At 43.2% G+C, this 19,820-nt stretch overlaps 1 protein-coding gene across 1 annotated transcript in view; it reads right to left on the reverse strand.

The window, feature by feature from the left end:
• Positions 1-19,820, reverse strand: part of pou6f2 (POU class 6 homeobox 2) — a 1,008,671-nt gene that overhangs the window by 189,815 nt on the left and 799,036 nt on the right. The window contains exon 16 of the mRNA XM_041189250.1: positions 2,881-2,900. Within this exon, the coding sequence (XP_041045184.1) occupies positions 2,881-2,900 (20 nt within the window). The remainder of the gene's footprint in view (positions 1-2,880; positions 2,901-19,820) is intronic.

The raw sequence follows: 19,820 nt of genomic DNA on the forward strand, positions 1-19,820 counted from the left end.
GGTGGAATTTCACTGGAGCTAGAAGGTTTCCGGAGCCATTTAAAAATGGTGGGCGGGAGCTGATTCTGCGATTCCCACTGCCATTCCCGGTGTCTCCAGTTTTCACTGGTATGGGGTGAGGATGCAAGTCACAAGCCTGCAACCTGCACTTCCGACCTGGCCAGTTAATTGTAGAGGTAGATAATTCTTAGCCCCCTGCAATTTTCATGGAATTCAGGCAGCTTCTCTGTGACTCATGGATCACGGGTCTCAGAGGAGTCGTGAACTTTAGTCTGGATTCGGGAATCTTTTGAATGGTAACTTTAAAACCTCTCACCAATGCCCCCCATGCCCTTCCATGCCAACTCATGTGCCCCCCAAACTGACCCCATGGCCCCTTATAGCCCCATATCCACCTTAAATGGCCCCTAGTACCCTCCATGCCGTCATGGACCTTCCATGCCCATTCACCCAATATACACATGTACCTATCCAAAAAAAACCGTATAGTAACAATGGCACGTATGAAACTGCTTAGAATTTTCATAATTTTTTTGAAACAAAATCTGGTGTTCCCACAACCCTGTAAAAGAGTTAATCAAACAGAAAACATTAAAGTATCAATAATTGAAGATTCAAGCACTTCACGTCTCAACTTTGTGCAAATAAACACTGAGACATTGACAAAAGAGATCACAGAAAATAATTTATGTAACCACCTAGGGATATCAATCAAGCAAAGTCACCTGTGTAAACAAAATCCATTTCTAAGGGTTTGGGCTTTTGGTCAAGCCTCATTATGCATGCTTGGATAACCATTTTTTTCCAAAAAATTATGACAGTTTTTTTTTCTAAACAGCTTCACATAAGTCATTATTACTGTTGGGCTCATTGGTTCTGTTTATAGTGCATACTGGGTGAATGGGCATGGAAGGGCCATGAGTTGGCAGGGGGGTATGAGTGGCCATTTGGGGCAGGTGGAGCACATGCGTTGGTTTGGGGGCATGGAGATAGTATGAGGGCTGGGTGGGGGGTGTGATGGTGTTTGAGAGGTGAAGGCTACTGGGCCTAAAATATAGCTACAGTCCCAGAGAACCGAGATAGGCCTTTTAAACAGCCCTTTCCCTGGAACTAGGCCGCGAATCCCTGAGGTAAGGTTTTTATACTCACCTCTCTGGAACTTAGCCCTCTGATTCTGCTCCCTGGAACTAGGCCACAAATCCCCGAGGTGGGGTTTTTGTATTCGCCTCTCTGGAGCTCCACCCTCCGACTCTGCTCCCTGGGGTTGTGCCTCAAGTCCCTGAGGTAGAGTTTTGTACTCGCCTCTCTGGAGCTCCGCCCTCTGACTCTGCTCCCTGGAGTTGGGCCGCGGGCCCTGAGGTGGGGTTTTTGTACTTGCCTCTCTGCTGCTCCGCCCTCTGGCTCTGCTCCCTGGAACTAGAATGTTGCCTGAGCTGGAGAGTTTTAGTTATGAGGAGAGATTGGATAGACTGGGGTTATTTTCCCTGGAGCAGAGGAGATTGAGAGCGGACATGATTGAGGTGTATAAAATTATGAGGGGCATAGATAGGGTGGAGGGATCAATAACCAGGGTACATGGATTTAAGGGAAGGGGCAGGAAGTTTAAAGGGGATGTGAGGAAGAAACTTTTCACCCAGAGGGTGGTAGAAATCTGGAACTCACTGCCTGAAAGGGTGATAGAGGCAGAAACCCTCATAACATTTAAGAAGTATTTGGATGTGCACTTGCAATGCCATGGCATTCAAGGCTATGGGCCTAGTGCTGGAAAATGGGATTAGAATAGTTAGGTACTTGTTTGACCGGTGCAGACTCGATGGGCCGAAGGGCTGTAGATCTCTATGACTCTATGACTCACCTCGGCATTTGATCGCCTTCCAATCTGCTCCATGGGTGGTAGCCCGACCCTATCCCACCCCACCACCTACCAGGAGTGAAAAGAGCATGTAAAGGGAAACTTTATACCAAGATGGAAATTTCCTGACTCGTGCCACCCATCTCAGTAGCAAAAATCTTGCCCTATTGACTTCAGTAATGACCCTTTTGCAGTGCCAGCTTTGGAAGCAATATTTATGGGTGAGGAAAATTGTAGTTATTACATGAGACTTGAGGTGCATTGGAGTGGAGAAGGCTAGGGGAGATCTAAAAGAGGATTTAAAAACAAATTTTTAACCATTTAATTTTTAACATTTTAAAGTATTTTGACAGCGTGAATACAGAAAGGTTATTTCCTGTTATTGGAGAATCAATGACGAGCAGTCAATCGAAAACTCTTATTCATTGTTTGTCCTTCAAAATCAAAGAAGACAGTGAGGATGTCATTTAATTTTCAGCAGTGAGTTCTTTGATGACTGATTCTTGCTTGGAATGAAGTCCACAAAATGAACGCTGGATGACAGAGATACAAGGTTGGGGGTTTTGATTTTTCAAAGTAGACTTAGTTGGAATTCACATTCAGCATCAGAAATGTGATATGGATCATAATAGGAAGCTGACTTCATGGATGTTTCTTTAGCATGCTTTCATATTTTGAGAAAGTTGTTCCAACTTCTAAATCTGTTCCTCTAATTCTGGCCAGTTGTGTATCTTTGAGTCCCTTCGCCACTCCATTGACTGCCATGCCTTCAGCTGTCTAGACCCTAAGCTCTGGAATTCTCACCCTAAATCTCTCCACCTCTCAACATCTCTCCCTTACTTTAATATGCCCCTTATTGATGTCCCAATATCTCCTTTTGTAACTTAGACTGGAATTTTATAACCCCCCCCCCCCCCCACTCCCTCACTGGGAGCAGGCTGGCAGGCGGGTGAAGTGTAAAATCAAGTAATGGGGGAATGATGGGGGGTGCCATACCTATCACCTTCCTGCCTTCATGGGTATTTTACCTGCAGCGGGCTAGGTGGCAAGCAGCCCACCCACCCTGGGACAATTGAAACTCTTAAGTGGCCAAATGATGGCCAATTAAAGGCCACACTGTTGGGAAGGCCCATGACACATGATGAGGTCACAGGTCACCTGGTGAACTTCAAAGAGAGTCTTCCAGCAGCCAGGGTCTCCCTTGCTAAGAAGGCCCTCCCCAGTCATCGTGATTGACTACCGCTCCTCTCCCTCAGGCCTGCCTGACCGGCCCTGGTAAGACTGTTCCATTCATCTATCATCTTGGCCTCCAGCGATGCTTCTGTTCTGGGGACTGCTGCAATCCCAGCAGTGACCAGTGCTTCCAGTTGTGGTGCTGGGGCTGAAGAGTTGTCAACCCTCTGATTGGCCAGCAGCTCTTCTCAAGATAGGAGAAAGAGTAGACTCCCAATCTTCTGACCTACTACTAATTTTTGTAGCATTAAGCACCTTTTTTTTCAAGTTTGATACCATCCTTAACTTCCTTTGGAATGGGATATATCTCAATGGAATATATCTTTGTTTAGAATAATGAATTATCTCCCTAAATATCTGTCATTGCTTCTCTGCTGTCTGTTTTTTTAACCTATTTTTCCAGTCCATTTTTGCCAACTATCGTCTTATCCTTGTAATTGCCTTTAAGTTTAAGAACTTAGTTATAAACCCACAGTTCTCACCCTCAAACTGAATGTGAAATTCTAGGATATTATGATCACTCTTTCCTGGGATATCCTTTTCTATAAAAGTCATTAATTAATCCTGTTTCATTTCACATTACCAGGTCTAGAATAGCCTGATTCCTGATTGGTTCCAGAACATATTGTTCTAAGAAACTGTCCTGGATATACTCTATGAAATCACCCTCCAGGCTACCTTTGCCAATTGATTTGTCCAATCTATATGAAGATTAAAATTGCCTGTGATTTTTACAGTACCTTTTTTATGAGCCCCTATTATTTCTTGATTTTTACTTTCGTGAAGTGTAGCTACTGTTAGGGAGCCTATAAACTACTCTCAACAGTAAATTATTTTCTTTGCTAGTTCTAACCTTCACCCAAACTGGTTCGATATTTTGATCTTCTGAAGCAAGATCATTTCTCACAATTGTACTAATCCCATCCTTTATTAACAGAGCCATCCACTTCCTTTTCCTTTCTTCCTGTTTTTCAGAAATGTCAAATACCCTTGAATATTCAGACCTCTTATAACCATGGGGAGGATTTTTCCCTCGACAGGTGGGCTCGACGGGGGCGGTCAGGAAATCAACCACCGCCCGCGGTCGGGGCCAGACCATGATTTCATGCTGCAGGGTCAGTTAAGCCCAGTGTGAAACACGAGCGGCAGCTGCCTGTTGGTGGGGGGGGGGGGGGGGGGGAGATGGTGAAGAGAAGGAGGGTGAGCGTAAACTTTGCGCACATGCTCAGGTGTGCGCTTGAGAATCTCCGAGGCACAGAGCTGCCTCAGGGAAATGAACAGTTTAAAACATCAAAAGTAAAGATTTTTAAAATGTTATAAAACTCTGTCGCATAAGCAGGGACATGTTCTAAATGAAATTTAAAAATTTTTATTTTATTATCTGCTGTTGGAAACCACATCCCGCCTGTGGATGAGGTTTCCTAAAAAATGCAAAGGCCACTTGGCCTTTTCGCCTGTCTGCCAACTGTAAGGTTGGACAGGCAGCGAAAAATTTGTTTCAATTGACTTTTTAATGGTCATAGTAGGCCTTTTAATTGTCGGCGGGCATGCTGCCAACTCCAGTGCACATCCGCTGACCGAAATATTGTGCAAGACGCTCGCCCGATGTCATCATGCGTCATTTTACGCTCGGTCAAGTTGGGCACACACGCCAGACAAGCAAAAAATTCTCCCCCGTGTCTCTGTAATGGCTACCATTTAACACTCACTTATTTCTATTTGTGCTATCAATGCATCCATTTTGTTACAAATACTGCACGCATTCAGATAAAGAGCTTTTAATTCTGTCTCCCTCGGAAGCAGTGCATCTGCCTCAGAGGGGCAGAAGCCAAGGTTTCAGGCAGCTAATTGCCTGAACCATTTAAAATAATTGTAGCTTCCAGGGCAGAGGAGATAGCTTTGACTTTCCAGCCATTGGGCACAGCTGCTGCCTCTGCCATAAATGTGCAAAGCCTTGGTGTCAAATTTTGTCCAATAATGCTTTTGTAAATTGTATTGAGCTATTTGCTAATTTGAAGACACATTACAAATGCAAGTTGTTGTTGATTTGATGTGTTGTTGACTTGATGTGTGCTAATATTATGCTGCAATTGATTTCTCTTTTTACTGTAGTAATATTAACTTCATCATTTGAGTGTTAGGTGAGGAGGTTTTTTTAGAAGCATTGACCACTGAACTGCTGAATTAAGATCTTAAAGTAATAATCAATTTAGACAATAAACCTCATATGTAGTCTATATGTAGTCACTGGAATATATTTTGAGTAGTTTTCTTTGTTCATTTATTAGAAGGAAGACCTTGAAGGGAAGGACCTGCTTGAGAAAGACAATAGATCTAGATGAGAAGGGAACATAAAATCAGAAAATCGCGGCTGATTTGATTATGGCCTTAACTCCAATTTCCAGCTTTCCCCCATATGTTGACTTCCTTGTTAATAAAAATTTGTTTTGCTCAGCCTTGAATATATTCAATGATACAGCCTTCATTGTTCGCTGGGGTAGAGAATTCCAAAGATTCTCTTTGGAATCTCTGAGAGAAGAAATGCCTCCTCATCTTCATCTTAAATGGAAGACCCCTTATTTTGAAACTGTATCTCCTTGTTTTAGATTTCCCAAACATAGTATCTATCCTGTCAAGCCCTCTCAGAATCTTGTATGTTTCTATAAGATCACCTCTTATTCCTCTAAAGTCCGAAGAGCACAGGCCCAACCTGCTCAACCTTTCATTAAAAGGCAACTCCTTCAAGTTAGGAATCAACCTGTCGAACCTCCTCTGAACTGCCTCCAATACAAAACTATATTCTAGGTATAGTCTCACCAATGCCCTGTTCAGTTGTAACAAGACTTTCCTATTCTTATACTCTATTCTCTTTGCAATAAAATTCCATTTATCATTCTAATTTCTTGCTGTACTTGCTTGGTCACCTTGTGATTCATGTACCAGGACAACCAGATCCCTCTGTACTGCAGCATTCTGTAGTCTGTTTCCATTTTAATAATATTTGCTGTCCTATTCTTCCTACCAAAGTGTACAACCTTACATTTTCCCACATCATACACCATCTGCCAATTTTTTGCCCACTCATTTAACTTGATTTGCAGACTCTGTTCTCCTCACAACTTACTTTCCTACCTATCTTTGTATTGTCAGCAAGTCTGGTTACAATACACTTGGTCCCTTCATCCAAATCATTAATAATGGATTGTAAGTAGTTGAGGCCCCAGCACTGAGCCTTACAGTACTCCACTAGTTACAGTTTGTCAACAAAAAATGACCCATTTATCCCAAGTCTGTTTCCTGTTCATTAGCCAATTCTCTATCCATACTAATATATTACCCCAATACCATGGGCTCTTGTGTAGTAAGCTTTTATGTGGCATTTTATCATGTGCCTTATAGAAATCCAAATATCCTATATCTACTGATTCCCCTTTAACCACCCTGCTTGTTACACCCTCAAAGAGTTTGATTAAATTTATCAAAATTTCCTTTTCACAAAACCATGTTTACTCTCCTTGATTGTATTTAGATTTTCTAAATGTCCTGCTACTACTTCCTTAATAATTGTTCCATTATTTTCCCAATGACAGATGTTAGGCCAACTGACCTATAGTTTCCTAGGGGCTTAGTCTAAAAATTAGGGCCAAACCTTTTGGGAGTGAAATTAGGAAACACTTCTACACACAAAGAATGGTAGAAGTTTGGAAACTTCTTACAAACAGCAATTGATGCTAGATCAATTGTTAATTTTAAATCTGAGATCAATAGGTTTTTGTTAACCAAAAGTATTAAAGGATATGGGGTGAAGGTGAGTATATGAAGTTAGGGAGTAGATCAGCCATGATCTCACTGACGGAATGGTAAAGTTTTTGAACTCTCTATCTGAAGCTCACAACATTTTGTCATAAATGCTGTTGTTAAGTGCAAGTATTTAATTATTGTATGATTAACAAATCCGTGAACACATGAAATTTAATGCTGCAAATCCTATTATTTTAAGGAGTCAATTATAAGGAAGAATACCTGGGGAGCGGCAGGTGAGATCTAGGCAGGGAATGAGGGGCCTAAAGGGCAAGTTTGATGCTGTCAATGTTGGGGTCATGCAGTTCAAATTGAGGGTGCTGCAAGGTGGAGGGAACAGACACAGTCAGAGCGGGGAGTTGGATTCAGTAGATAGCAGGACGAGTGTCAGGTTTGGAAATTCATATGTCTCTTAGGGTGGGGCATGGGAGAATTGAGGAGGATAATGGGATAGCTCAAGGTCAGAGTGGGCATTTGGATGGGCACAGGAAGGAGAGATGGCATGTCAATGGAAATGGTGATAGGGTCCAGGGTAACTGTGGGAAGTTCAAGGGTCACATAGAAGGATGGTGAAAGGTTATGTTGTGGGAGACAGGAATGATAGGGGAAAACGTGAGGGTGACAGGAGGAGGCTGAAAGCCACCGGAGCAGGTCTGAAATGTTACATGCACCATAGTTAGGGTCTTATGTAAAATGCAGCTTCTCTGAATGAAATCTCGATCAAAGTGGAAGGTGGACTGTCTTAGTTGTGTGGAGTTCTGGTGTGCACAATTGCCTTGATCATTAATTCTATGGATGAGAACCATGGGCAAGCCTGCTGTCATCCCTATATCTGCTCTCTTAACACAATGCAATTACTACAATAACCATGGGTCTCATTGACCCGATATTCCTGCAACCTCAGAAGCAGGTGGAGGGGATACAATGAAGGAGGGCTCTTGCTAGTCAACAACAGAGTCTGGAATGCCAACAGCAAGCAGCACCAGAGTGGGAGGCTGGTCTGGATACAGCCATCCAGGGAAGGCCTTGGCAAAGAAGGACACTGGCATCCTGAGGACAGAGAGGTGATGCCACAGGTGACTGAGGATGTCCTGGGAAATAGTAACCGAGAAATGTCCTTCACCCCCGTGCCAGTGGTCCTCAAAGTTACAGCAGCACTCAATTTCCTACCAGTGATTGCTTTCAGGGCATGAAGGACAACATGTGGTACCTCAGAGGCTACCACCCATAGGTGTACAAAGGAGCTGGCCAATACCCTATTCCGTCATGTCAATCACTTACCCACCAATGAAGACAGCCAGGCTGCAAGATCAGCCATGTTTGGCACCATTGCTCGGTTTCCTAGAGTGCAAGGGGTCATCGAATGCATTCATGTAGCCAATAGATCTTCCTGGGACTAGCCAGCTGCTATTGTGAATTTCACTCCTTGTACAACTGGTGTGCGGCCACAGGAGATGAATCATGCAGGTCTGGGCTCGTTTCTCAGAGACTTATCATGATGCATACATCTTGTGCAATTCACGGCTTCCAGAGATTTTTGAAGCCCCAGCCCAGGTTGATGGAAGAATCCTCTGCGACAAGGATGATCAATGCATCCGTGGCTGATGAGCAGTGAGGCATTCCCAGAGTGATGCACAGAAGTGCATAAATCAAGCTCCCCAAAATCTGTCCACAACCTACAAGGCACAAGTGAGAAATACTGACTTGAGTTAGGAATACTCTCCACTTGCCTGGATGAGAGCAGATCCAACAACACTCAAAAAGCTCGACACTATCCAGAACAAAGCAACACACTTGACTGGCACCACTTCCACAAACACTCACTCCCTCCACAACTGACAAACAGTGGCAGCAGTGTGTACCATCCACAAAATGCACTGCAGAAACTCACCAAGGCTCCTTAGACAGCACCTTTCAAACCCACAACCACTACCATCTAGAGGGACAAGGGCAGCAGACACTTGGAAACACCACCACCTGGAAGTTCCCCTCCAAGCCACTCACCATCCTGACATGGAAATATGTCATTGTTCCTTCACTGTTGCTGGGTCAAACTCCTGGAACTCCCTTCCTAACAGCACTGTGGGTGTACCTACACCACATGGACTGCAGCGGTTCAAGAAGGCAGCTCACCACCACTTTCTGAAGGGCAATTAAAGATGGGCAATAAATGCTGGCCTAGCCAGCGATGCTCACATCATGTAGTGAATGTTAAAAAAGCCTCACCAGAGCCAACATAAACACCATTGGCATGTTTAAATTGCGCTTTTGCGGCCTTGATCAGTCTGGTGGGGCTTTGCAAAACGCACTCCAGAGGATGTCAAGAGTAGTCATGATCTGTTGTGCACTGCACAACCTGGATTTGCAATGTAAACACATGTTCCTTGCGCTCTAGCTGTTGCAACATCAACCATCCTCGGATGACAATGAATTGGAGCATGAGGAGGCCATAAATGCAAATGAGCCTTTAATGTATGCCAGGGCCATGGAGAGATGTGTAAGGGATGCCAGGGACAACCTGATCTATACAAGGTTTACCCAGCAATAAGGCATTGTTGTTCCATCGCCAGGCCTCCATCCTCTTACTGGGATGCAGGCCTAGCCTTGCCATCCTCCTTTGCGGAGTTAACTATAAACCTGCGGCCTCCATCACCTTGGATTAAAGGAGGAGCGGATCATTGTCACACATAGCCAGAAGTGCCAAGAGGATGATCCATCTTGGCCTCCTCCAGAGGTCCCCAGCATCACAGATGCCAGTCTTCAACCAGTTCGATTCACTCCATGTGATATCAAGAAAAGGCGGAAGGCACTGGATACTGCAAAGACTATGGGACCTGACAATATTCCGGCAATTGTACTGAAGACTTGTGCTCCAGAACTTGCTGTGCCCCTAGCCAAGCTGTTCCAGTACAGCTACAACACTGGCAGCTACCCGACTATGTGGAAAATTGCCCAGGTATGTTCTGTGCACAAAAAGCAGGACAAATCCAACCTGGCAAATTACTGCCCCATCAGTTTACTCTCTATCATCAGTAAAGTGATGGAAGGAGTCATCAACAGTGCAATCAAGCAGCACTTGCTTAGCAGTAACCTACTCACTGACGCTCAGTTTGGGTTCTGCCAGGGTCACTCAGCTCCTGACCTCATCACTGCTTTGGTTCAAAGATGGACATAAGAGCTGAACTCCAGAGCTGAGGTGAGAGTGACTGCATCGAGGCAGCATTTGACTGAGTGTGGCATCAAGGAGCCCTAGCAAAATTGGAGTTGATGGGAATCAGGGGGAACATTCTCCTCCAGTTGGGGTCATACCTAGCACAATGGAAGATGGTTGTGGTTGTTGGACATCAATCATCTCAGTTCTAGAACATCACTGCAGGAGTTCCTCAGGGTAGTTTCCTGGGCCCAACCATCTTCAGCTGCTTCATCAATGACCTTCCTTCAATCATAAGGTCAGAAACAGGGTTGTTCGCTGATGATTGCACAATGTTCAGCACCATTCGCGATTCCTCAGATACTGAAGCAGTCTATGTCCAAATGCAGCAAGACCTGGACAATATCCATGCACTGAAATGACTGAGACATGGTAGAACTCATGGCTAGTAAGGATTCCACCATATCCCATGCAAAGCTGTGCATAATCTCTGACATCTTCGCCAAGTTTTCCCCTGGTTTGTGCTGCATTTCCAGCAGGCATCTTGTGGCCACTACCAGAGGTCCGTCATTAGTGTGGGGCTCAACAGGGGCTTGGTCCCTAGAAGTCCTCTGGTTATCTGGGGACCTGGCTGTCATAGCCTCCCTAATTGCTGGGGTGTGTCTGTGGTGTGCTGACTTGAGTGTGCTCCCAGATTTAAACATGAACCCTCCCCAGAACATGTGGATGTAACTGTGCAGGTGGAGGTTGCTGGTGAGGCAGGTAAAGTTGCTTCCTTTAGGGAATTGAGTTCTTTGTTCCCCAGAAGTGGCGCCTTCAGGCTCTGGCCTGGTCCTTGGATGGAGGTGACCTGTAGTGGAGAACAAACAGAATCATATTAAGATACATCACAATTTGAACATCACATTGCACTGTGTTCATCCTGTGTGCCCATAGGCCACCACAAAGTTGGCTGCCCCTTTGACCTTATGCTTGGCTGTTCCAGCCTCGCCATCTATGATGGATCTCCCACCCTCTTCGCTAGCATCTCCATCACCTATTCCCCTGTGGCTGTGAGGAGCCTGGGGTCTGGGATTCCCTGTCCTGTCTGTCTCCTCCCCCTGGTGTTGTGGGTCTGCTTGTCCTACATGATAAAGTGCAGAGTTAGCGATTTGTCAAGTGACACCTAATCGCCTTGTCTGCTTGCACTCCCATCACATATGCTGGTCTATCAGTCATATGTTGCATCCAAGCACACACAAAAGCCAAACTTCCTCATGCCTTGGTCTCAATTGCCATGTGGCACTAAGGCTGATCATGCACTCACTCTTCTGGCATAGCAGCCCACTTGTACATATACATTACTGATGACCACATGAGAGATTCCTATTGAAGATGTGACATTGGCACTTACCCTGGTGGATCGAAGGAGGTCATTGACATGTTGCCTGCATTGGACCCAGGTTTAGTGTTACCCCATGGTTGCTCACCTCCTCTGTGACCTCTTTCCAGGTTGCCTTGATAAGATGGGAGGGCCTTCTGATGCCATCTGTAGGAAAGAGCACTAGCCGCCTTTCCCTGATGCCCTGGAGGAGAACCTGAACCATGGGGCAGCTCTGACATTATTCAATGGCAGGCCTTCATATGGAGAAATCTCTCGATCTGCAGCACTGCAATATCCTGATAGTGAAGCAGGGCCCCCCTGTTGGAACAGGAAGCTCTTTTATAGCCCGTCCATAGCTGCAGCATTGTCAGTTGATGGTGCGTTTCACCAATGAGAAGCTTCCCCTGCCACAGAATTGCACGTGTCTCCTGTGCATGCCAACTGCATTTAAAATTTTAATTGTAATCCCATGCAAAATGGGAAAGAGCAGAGGTTACGCTGTTGGGAATGGCACACCACTGACAAAATTCCACCTCACAATATTGAAACAGATTTTATGAGAAATATTCTTTTTATTCTTTCATGGGACAGAGGCATCACTGACAAGGTCAGTATTTGTTGCGCATCCCTAATTGCCCTTGACAGCAGATAAGAGTCACCCACATTGCTGTGGGTCTGAAGTTACATCTAGGCCTGGCCAGGTAAGGATGGCAGATTTCCTTCTCTAAAAGGACATTAGTGAACCTAACCTTTAGGTGACAAATGATGACAACTTCATGGCCACCATTACTGAGACTAGCTTACCATTCCAGAATTATTTATTAATTGCCATGGTGGGATTTGAACCTGTGTCCCCAGAACATAAGCCTGGGCTTCTGGATTCCGAATCCAGTGATATTACCACTGCACCAACATCTCCCCCTAATGTAATATTGTTAATCAAGTGAAACAAACATTTAAAATCAATCTTGGTGACAATAACAGAAAATGCAAAACCATTTCATATCATAGTTCTATACTTTTGTTGTTTTAAAAGCCCATCTGATTTAAACAAAAAAAAGACCCATGGTGAAAAAAAATCTGCTGCATAATACGAAATAACAAGTACATTTATCCCATTTATTTCATCAGAAACATTAGAGCAATGCAAATAAAAAAGTTCTAGTCAGTTCTTATTACTTTGAAGGTCATGCAGTTGTAAAAATAACTTTTGCTTAATAAGTCTCCAAATTGTAGGAAGCAGTTACAGTTCTGAACTAAAACTAATGTTGCATCCAAAGGGAAAAAGAAAACCGATATGGCCAAGCACAGTACAGTAATAGGAGATTTTCCCCCCACAATTTCCACTTCCCTGTGAACCTAATCAACCGTGACATGAGAAAATATACTGGGATCACCCAGGCAGAATCTGACCGCCACCTGAAAATGTCCTCCAAATTCTACAGTTTTAGACTATACAATGATCCATCCAACATCAATTTTGTACATGTACATCAAAATGCCATTAGAAATTGCTTACAAACACCTCCTGAATACTGGGCTGCACTCAGCTCCGAATCGAAGCCAGTGTATAAAGACTCCCTAGTGGTTGGCTAAAGGTAGCTTTCGATTACTCATTCTAAAGCATTTGGTTATGGAAAGGTGCCTTGGGAAAAGAACTGAATCTAAGAAACTCTACATCAATTTCTTCAAACTCACTGCTATATTTTGAAAACAAAATCCAATTCCCTTAAAATTTTCTTAACAAAGTAAATAAATTTTTCTACATTTTCAAAATGAATTTTTTTCTGAATCTGACTTCAGTAATCCAATGAATGTGTTGTTACATTTAACTATCCTAAAACGTTGGAGATAGGAAATTATTTTACAGGTTAGTACTCATACATGATTCAGAAGTATTACTAAGCTCTGCATCAGCATCACCAGGAAATATATGCAGCACAACATTTTGTGCATCAGTTCTATTGCCATCCACAGTCCTAATGCTATATACTTGAACATATATTTTCTATTCAGTCCTCTTATAACATTAAAACTTCTACGCTAGGCACCTCATTGCAGAAAGGAAAATCACTTAATCTTATCAATACTATCTGGACCAAGCGTCTAGGGGTGTCTTATAAGATGCTGTTGACTGACCTTTTAATTCTTTAAACTTGCTCTGTCTTTGAAGGATCTCCAAGTGACGATAGCTCTTATTACAGCAAATAACAGCTGGGTTTGCTGCCTTCTTTCAGTATATGCATTCCTGGTTAATGTTTCTTTATGTTACAGCACTTCAGTCTTTAACAGTCACCAAATTCCATTTTGTGTTGCCTGGTGTGAAGCTGTCGTGCATTGTTAAGTAACATCCATTCTGACAGACTGACAGTGGTGAATAGGAACATTTTACTTGCACTAGATTTATTAAAGTTCAAATATTTATAAATCTAATTTGATAAGAATAATTTATTTATAAATGACCAAATTACTTAAGAAATGACCACTTACATTAAGTTCCCTCACAGAATTTTAACAGTCACTTCGCAATGGATAGAAAACAAAAGGCATCTCGGCTAGAAACTTTCTAATGTGCATTAGTGAAGGGTGAAGCTGCTCCCCACAACGCAAACATGGACATTAAAATAAATTTCCCATAACTTCACATACTTATGACCACTTTCATCAGCCCCTCAGGTATTCATCTTCAGCTTAGTTGCAAGGCTAGAGGTACACTTCCAACTGGAAGACGGAGCCTAGCTCTTCCTTCAGAGGTGAAAGATCCTCCTGAATATTAGCTGAGCATTCATGATGATAGCCTGGTAAACCAAGTACTTTATTGATAATCTCATTCCAAAATCGCAGCAGATTTTGTGGCGAATAGCTAAGGTACACAGACCAGAAAGCTTCAGGTTCAACAGCTGGTCTGTCCAATGCTAACCAATCTAAGCTGGGACAGTGGGACAATTGACCTCAACACCACTGGGTTAGGGAAGGGAAATAAATCATCAAGGGTTTTATTTTTCTTTTTCATCCAGAGAGCCCTGCTAAAAGTACACATGCATCATTAAGATTGTGTCAATGGTGTTTGTGGTTACCCACTGCCAAGACTCGTTTATTAATATGGACAACTAGATAGGGCACCATGGAGCAACCAACAGCTCAGTAAATTTTTCTCGGGAGAAGAAGGGAATTGACAACCTTACTGGGAGTGAAACGGGCAGCAACACCTCGACTACAATCCTAAATTCTGCAACTCGTAAATTGAATTAGAGTTAGAAGAAATTAAGGAATTCAGATGGATAAATGGATAGACTGGCACTGCTAAATAAATGGGCTTCTAACTCTCCTTAATTAGAAGGTGGAATTGTGCCATTAGTAGGAAGAATTTTGGCTCTTTGTAGACCAAGGACTCACTCCAGTCTTCAGAGTCCGAATAGATTTAAAAACTTGTTTTTTGGTGGTTCCTTCAGGTTGGACTTTTGACAATTTGTTACAGATTTTACACTTTTGCCTTTGCATTACCTTTTTCCATTACCCTAACAAACTTATCCAACATGAACAATCGCCCAACAATTATTCCTTTGTCAAAGGCTGTTTTCCTTTACCAGTTTTTCATGATTCCCTAAAGATAGCTGCAAGGGCACGACAAATTTCCCTGGCCATTTCTTACAGTATACTTGCATAAATTTCACCAGAGCCTTGCTTTGTCTTTCAGTATGCTACAGACTGACCAAGCTCTCCTCCATAACACAGAAGAGAAAAGTGAGTTTAATATATTTGCGATGCCTTTTGCACCTGGTATCGGGGCACCTTTTGGGGTCTTTTGATGGCCTTACCATTTTCTTTTAAACTGCTTGAGATATTTTCATAGAAATGCTTGCCATTTAATTTAATATTCCCATAAACAAAAACTTTCATTTATATAGAATTTTTAAATGAAACAAAGCATTCTGGTGCGCTTCACAGAATTGCAATGGATACCAGGTCAAGGAAGAAGATATTAAGAGGGGTGACCAAATACTTTACTGAAGAGGGAGATTTTATGAAGGAATTTCAACAACAGGGAGATGGAAGAGTTTAGGCAGGGAATTGCAGAATGCATGGTAAAACTGGCAGAAGGCATGGTGGCCAGTGATTTGGATGAAGGGATGACAAGATGCACAAGGGGCTGGAGTCAGAGGAGTGGAAAGTTCAGGGAAGAGGGGAGTTGTAGGACTGGTATGAGGGAAGGATGAGGCCATGAACTGATTTAAACACAAAAATGAGAACTGTTGGTGTTGGAGGACTGGAAAGCAATGCAGTTCAACATGGATGGGTATAATTGGTGAGCGAGTGTGGAAAAGGATCAGCTGAAGTTTACAAAAAGCGGAGAGGCCTGGAGGGTGATAAGGAAAGTAATTGAATTACAAAAACATGGGTCAAGATTTCAGCAGTAAATAGGCTGAGGCAGAAGTAGAAATGGGCATTGTCAAGGAGATGGAATTACATGTTTTTTGTGCTGGAGACTGCAGGGGTGGCAATTTCAGGGTCACATAAGGCACCGAAGTTGTGATCTGTCTTGTTTAACCTGAGGCATCTACAGAGGCAGATGGAATTGGTGGCAAGGGTATTGAGTTTGTGGTGGGGGCCAAATATGATGGCTTTGGTCTTACCAATGCTTTTGTTCAAGACAGGATGTAGAAAAAGCCGGCTTTTAATATGGAGGCAGTGACATAGCTAGAGTGGAGTTGGAGAGCTAGTGCTTGATATCATCAGTATGTCTGGAGGCTGGCTCCATGTCTGCAAAGGGTCAGCATGTAGATGCGGAAGAGGGGCAATGATAGATCCTTGGGAGATTCCAGCAGAATGATGTGGGAGTCAGGAAGAGAAGATATATTGTGCAAATGCTCAAAAAGCTGTTGGTGCTCCATTTACTCCATTTGCCATTCTAATTATCTTCCATTGGATCACACCCCACTTACAAGCAATGCAGATAGCTAAAGTGCAGATTGCCAGGAACCAAAACATATTCCCAAGTGGGATCTCAAATATAATCAGCTAAAATGAAACAGATGATCAGTAAACTTCCTACTGATTGCCTAGTTAGGACCATCATTCCCCTTATCACAATGGCTTGAAAGATTATTTTGAACTGAGAGCAAAGAATTCTAGCCCCAAGGGATAAGTCTAATCTTATAGGTTCTATCAAATAATCAACCTGGCTGGTTATCATCAACAATTACAACAACATGCATTTATAGAGTGTCTTTAACACAGTAAGACATCACAAGGCACTCCCCAGAAGTACTATCATACAAAATTTGACAGCAAACCACATAAGAGATAATAGGATAGATAACCAAAAGCTTGATCAAAGAGGTGTGCTTTGAGAATTGTTTTAAAGGATGAATGGTAAAGAGGTTGAAAGGTTAAGGGAGCTAAGCCTGGGGCTTAGGTAGCTAAAGGCACAGTCATCAATGATGGAGCAATGAAAATCAAGGTCATGAATGAAGCTAGAATTGGAGGAGCGTGGAGATCTGAGGGTTGTAGGACTGGAGAAGGTTATAATGATAGGGAGGGGCAAGGCTGTGGAAGGATTTGAAGACCAGTATAGGAATTTTAAGACTGCAGCATTGCCAGTTGTAAGTCAGCAAACACAGGAGTGATGGGTGAATGGAACTTGGTGTGGGTTAGGACATGAGCAACAGAGTTTTGGATAAGCCCAAGTTTGCAGAGGGTACAAGGTGAGATACCAGGCAGGAGAGCATTCTGACCAATTCTAGAAGTAAAATAGGCATGGATGAGGGTTTCAGCAACAGATGAGCTGAGGCAGAGTGGAGATGGGCAATGTTACTGAAGTGGAAGTAGACAGTCTTGGTGATGGAGAGGTTATGGCATCAGAAACTTAATGCAGGGTCATGTAGGAAGCCAGGATTGCATACAGTCTGTACAGCCTCAGACAGTTACTGGGGAAAGGGACGGAATTGGTGGCTAGAGAAGGGAATTTGTGATGGGGACCAAAGACAATGGCTTCAGTCTTCCCAATTTCTCCTCATCCAAAACTGAGAAGGCAAGCAAGAGGTACCGATCTGAACAATTGCATACCTGCCTGATTCAAATTACCCAAGTCTGCTACAAAGGATTGACTCACCTTTCAACATCATCAAAATCAATTTGCATTTATGTAGTGTCCTTAATATGGTAAAGCAGTCCAATGCACTTCACAGGAGTGTTAACAAGCAAAACTTGACACTGGGCCACATAAGGAAATATTAGGACCAAATGTTTGGTGAAAGAGATAGGTTTTAAGGAGCAGCTCAAAAGGAGGATGGAGAGGTAAAGTGGCAGAAATGTTTTGGAAGGGAATTCTAGAGCTTTCGGCCTTTGGCCTAGGCAGCTGAGGCACAAGTACCAATAGTGAATAATTCACATCAAGAGTCCCCAGTTGCACAAGTGCAAAAATCTCAAATGGTATCAGAGAGTTAGAGAGGGCAAAGCCATGAGGGCTTTGAGGATAAGGATGAGAATTTTAAAACTGAGGCATTGTCAGACCAGGAGCCAAGGTAGGTAAGTGAGGCTGCAGTAACAGATAAATGGGTCTTGGTGTGATTTTGGATATGGGCAGAGTTCTTTACGAGTTCAAGTTTATGTAGGTTGTAAATTGGGAGGCCAGCCAGGAAAGCACTGCAGTAGTCAAATCTAGAGGTAACAAAGGCGTGGATGAGGGTTTCAGCAGTAGATGAACCGAATAAGGTGGGAGGAAGATGGGCAACATTACCAAGGTAGAAATAGGCAGTCTTGGTGATGGAGCGGATGTGGTTGAAAGCTCATTTTGGGGTCAAATACGACACCAAAGCTGCAAATTGTCTGCTGAGCCTCAAACTGTTGCTCGGGTGAATGTGGAGTCAAAGGATAAGGGAATGGATTTTGTGGGAAGTGCTCTATCTCATTGTCAAGTGTGTCACCTTGGAGTTAAGTCAACTCCAGAAAGACCCAATTGCCATAAGGAATATAGCCAGTCATTAGATAATTGAAAAACACTACTATAATTCTTGGTTAAGTTGACAGAAGGTACCAGTAACTCTTCCAAGTAGCAGAGTGAGTAACATAGGGAATCTGTGGATACATTTTCACTAACTTCTTGTCCACATCATGGACATATAGGGCAAGATTTTAGTTCACTCAAAACCTATCCACTTGCACAGAGTTAAAATCAGGCCCATACTGTACCCATTAAATGGTTGTTGTACAAGGTGAAAGTGTGCAGCTTCGGCAGCAGTTAGTTGCCTTTCTTCAACCCAGTCAAATTACACACCAAACCTTGGATATATGATTGCGTGTTCCATAAAAAGCCTCCTGGTAAACTTTCCAACAGCTGATATCCCAAGCCCCACTTTCCTCAGCAACTACATGATAAGTATTCACCTTCAGTATGGTGGAATGACCATGCCTGTCACCTTGAAGTTCCAAACCAGGATGTCCCCTTTAGCAGCTGGATACATGGATCCAACTAGTCAGGGGGCCAGGTATCATTACATAGAAAGGCCATCCTTCATATCCAAAGAACAAGACTCTCAGAAAAATCATGAAATTTCAAGCACAAAAAAGTCAACCCTTTCCTTTCCCCTGGTTCCACAATCCTCTCTCCATTTTCTCTTCTATAATTTCCGTTTGTTTCCAACATTCCCCTGCTCCTGATGCTTGAAAATCTGGAAATCGCAGAACTTCAAATTTCCTGTGCGTGGAGGATTGGTGAACAGCAACTTTCTGATTGCTGCAAAATGGCTGCTTCCTGATTCAAGAAATTGGGAAGAGCCTGAGTCCTTTAGGCCCTGAAAGTTTAAAGGGCAAGAGCTGACAAGGGAAGAGGAAAAAGATGAATGTGCTTTTATATAGCTTTAAATGATAGAAAAATGTCTCTAAAGCACTCATTGGAGTGTAATCAGACAAATATGCACACCAAACCAGAGAAGGAGAATTTGGAAGGATGAGTAACAGAAAGCTTAGTTTTAAATGGGACCGTAAAAGGAGGAGAAATTGGTTATTGAACAGATGTAAGGAGGCTAATCCAGAGTTTACGGTTTAGGCAGCTGAAGTCACAGACACTAATAGAGGGAACAAGGGAAGACAGGAGCACAAGACAAAACAGAAACAGAAATACCAGGAAAAACTCAGCAGGTCTGACAGCATCGGCGGAGAAGAGCACAGTTGACGTTTCGAGTCCTCATGACCCTTCAACAGAACTAAGTAAAAATAGGAGAGAGGTGAAATATAAGCTGGTTTAAGGGGGTGGGGAGGTGAAATATAAGCTGGTTTAAGGGGGTGGTGGGGAGGGAGAAGGGGGGTGGTGGTTGTTGGGACAAGCAAGCAGTGATAGGAGGAGATAACCAAAAGATGTCACAGACAAAAGAACAAAGAGGCAAACACCAGGAGAGAAATGGAAAGCGATGAAGGTGAAC

The sequence above is a fragment of the Carcharodon carcharias genome, chromosome 6 (assembly GCF_017639515.1).
Source record: "Carcharodon carcharias isolate sCarCar2 chromosome 6, sCarCar2.pri, whole genome shotgun sequence".
NCBI lineage: Eukaryota > Metazoa > Chordata > Chondrichthyes > Lamniformes > Lamnidae > Carcharodon > Carcharodon carcharias.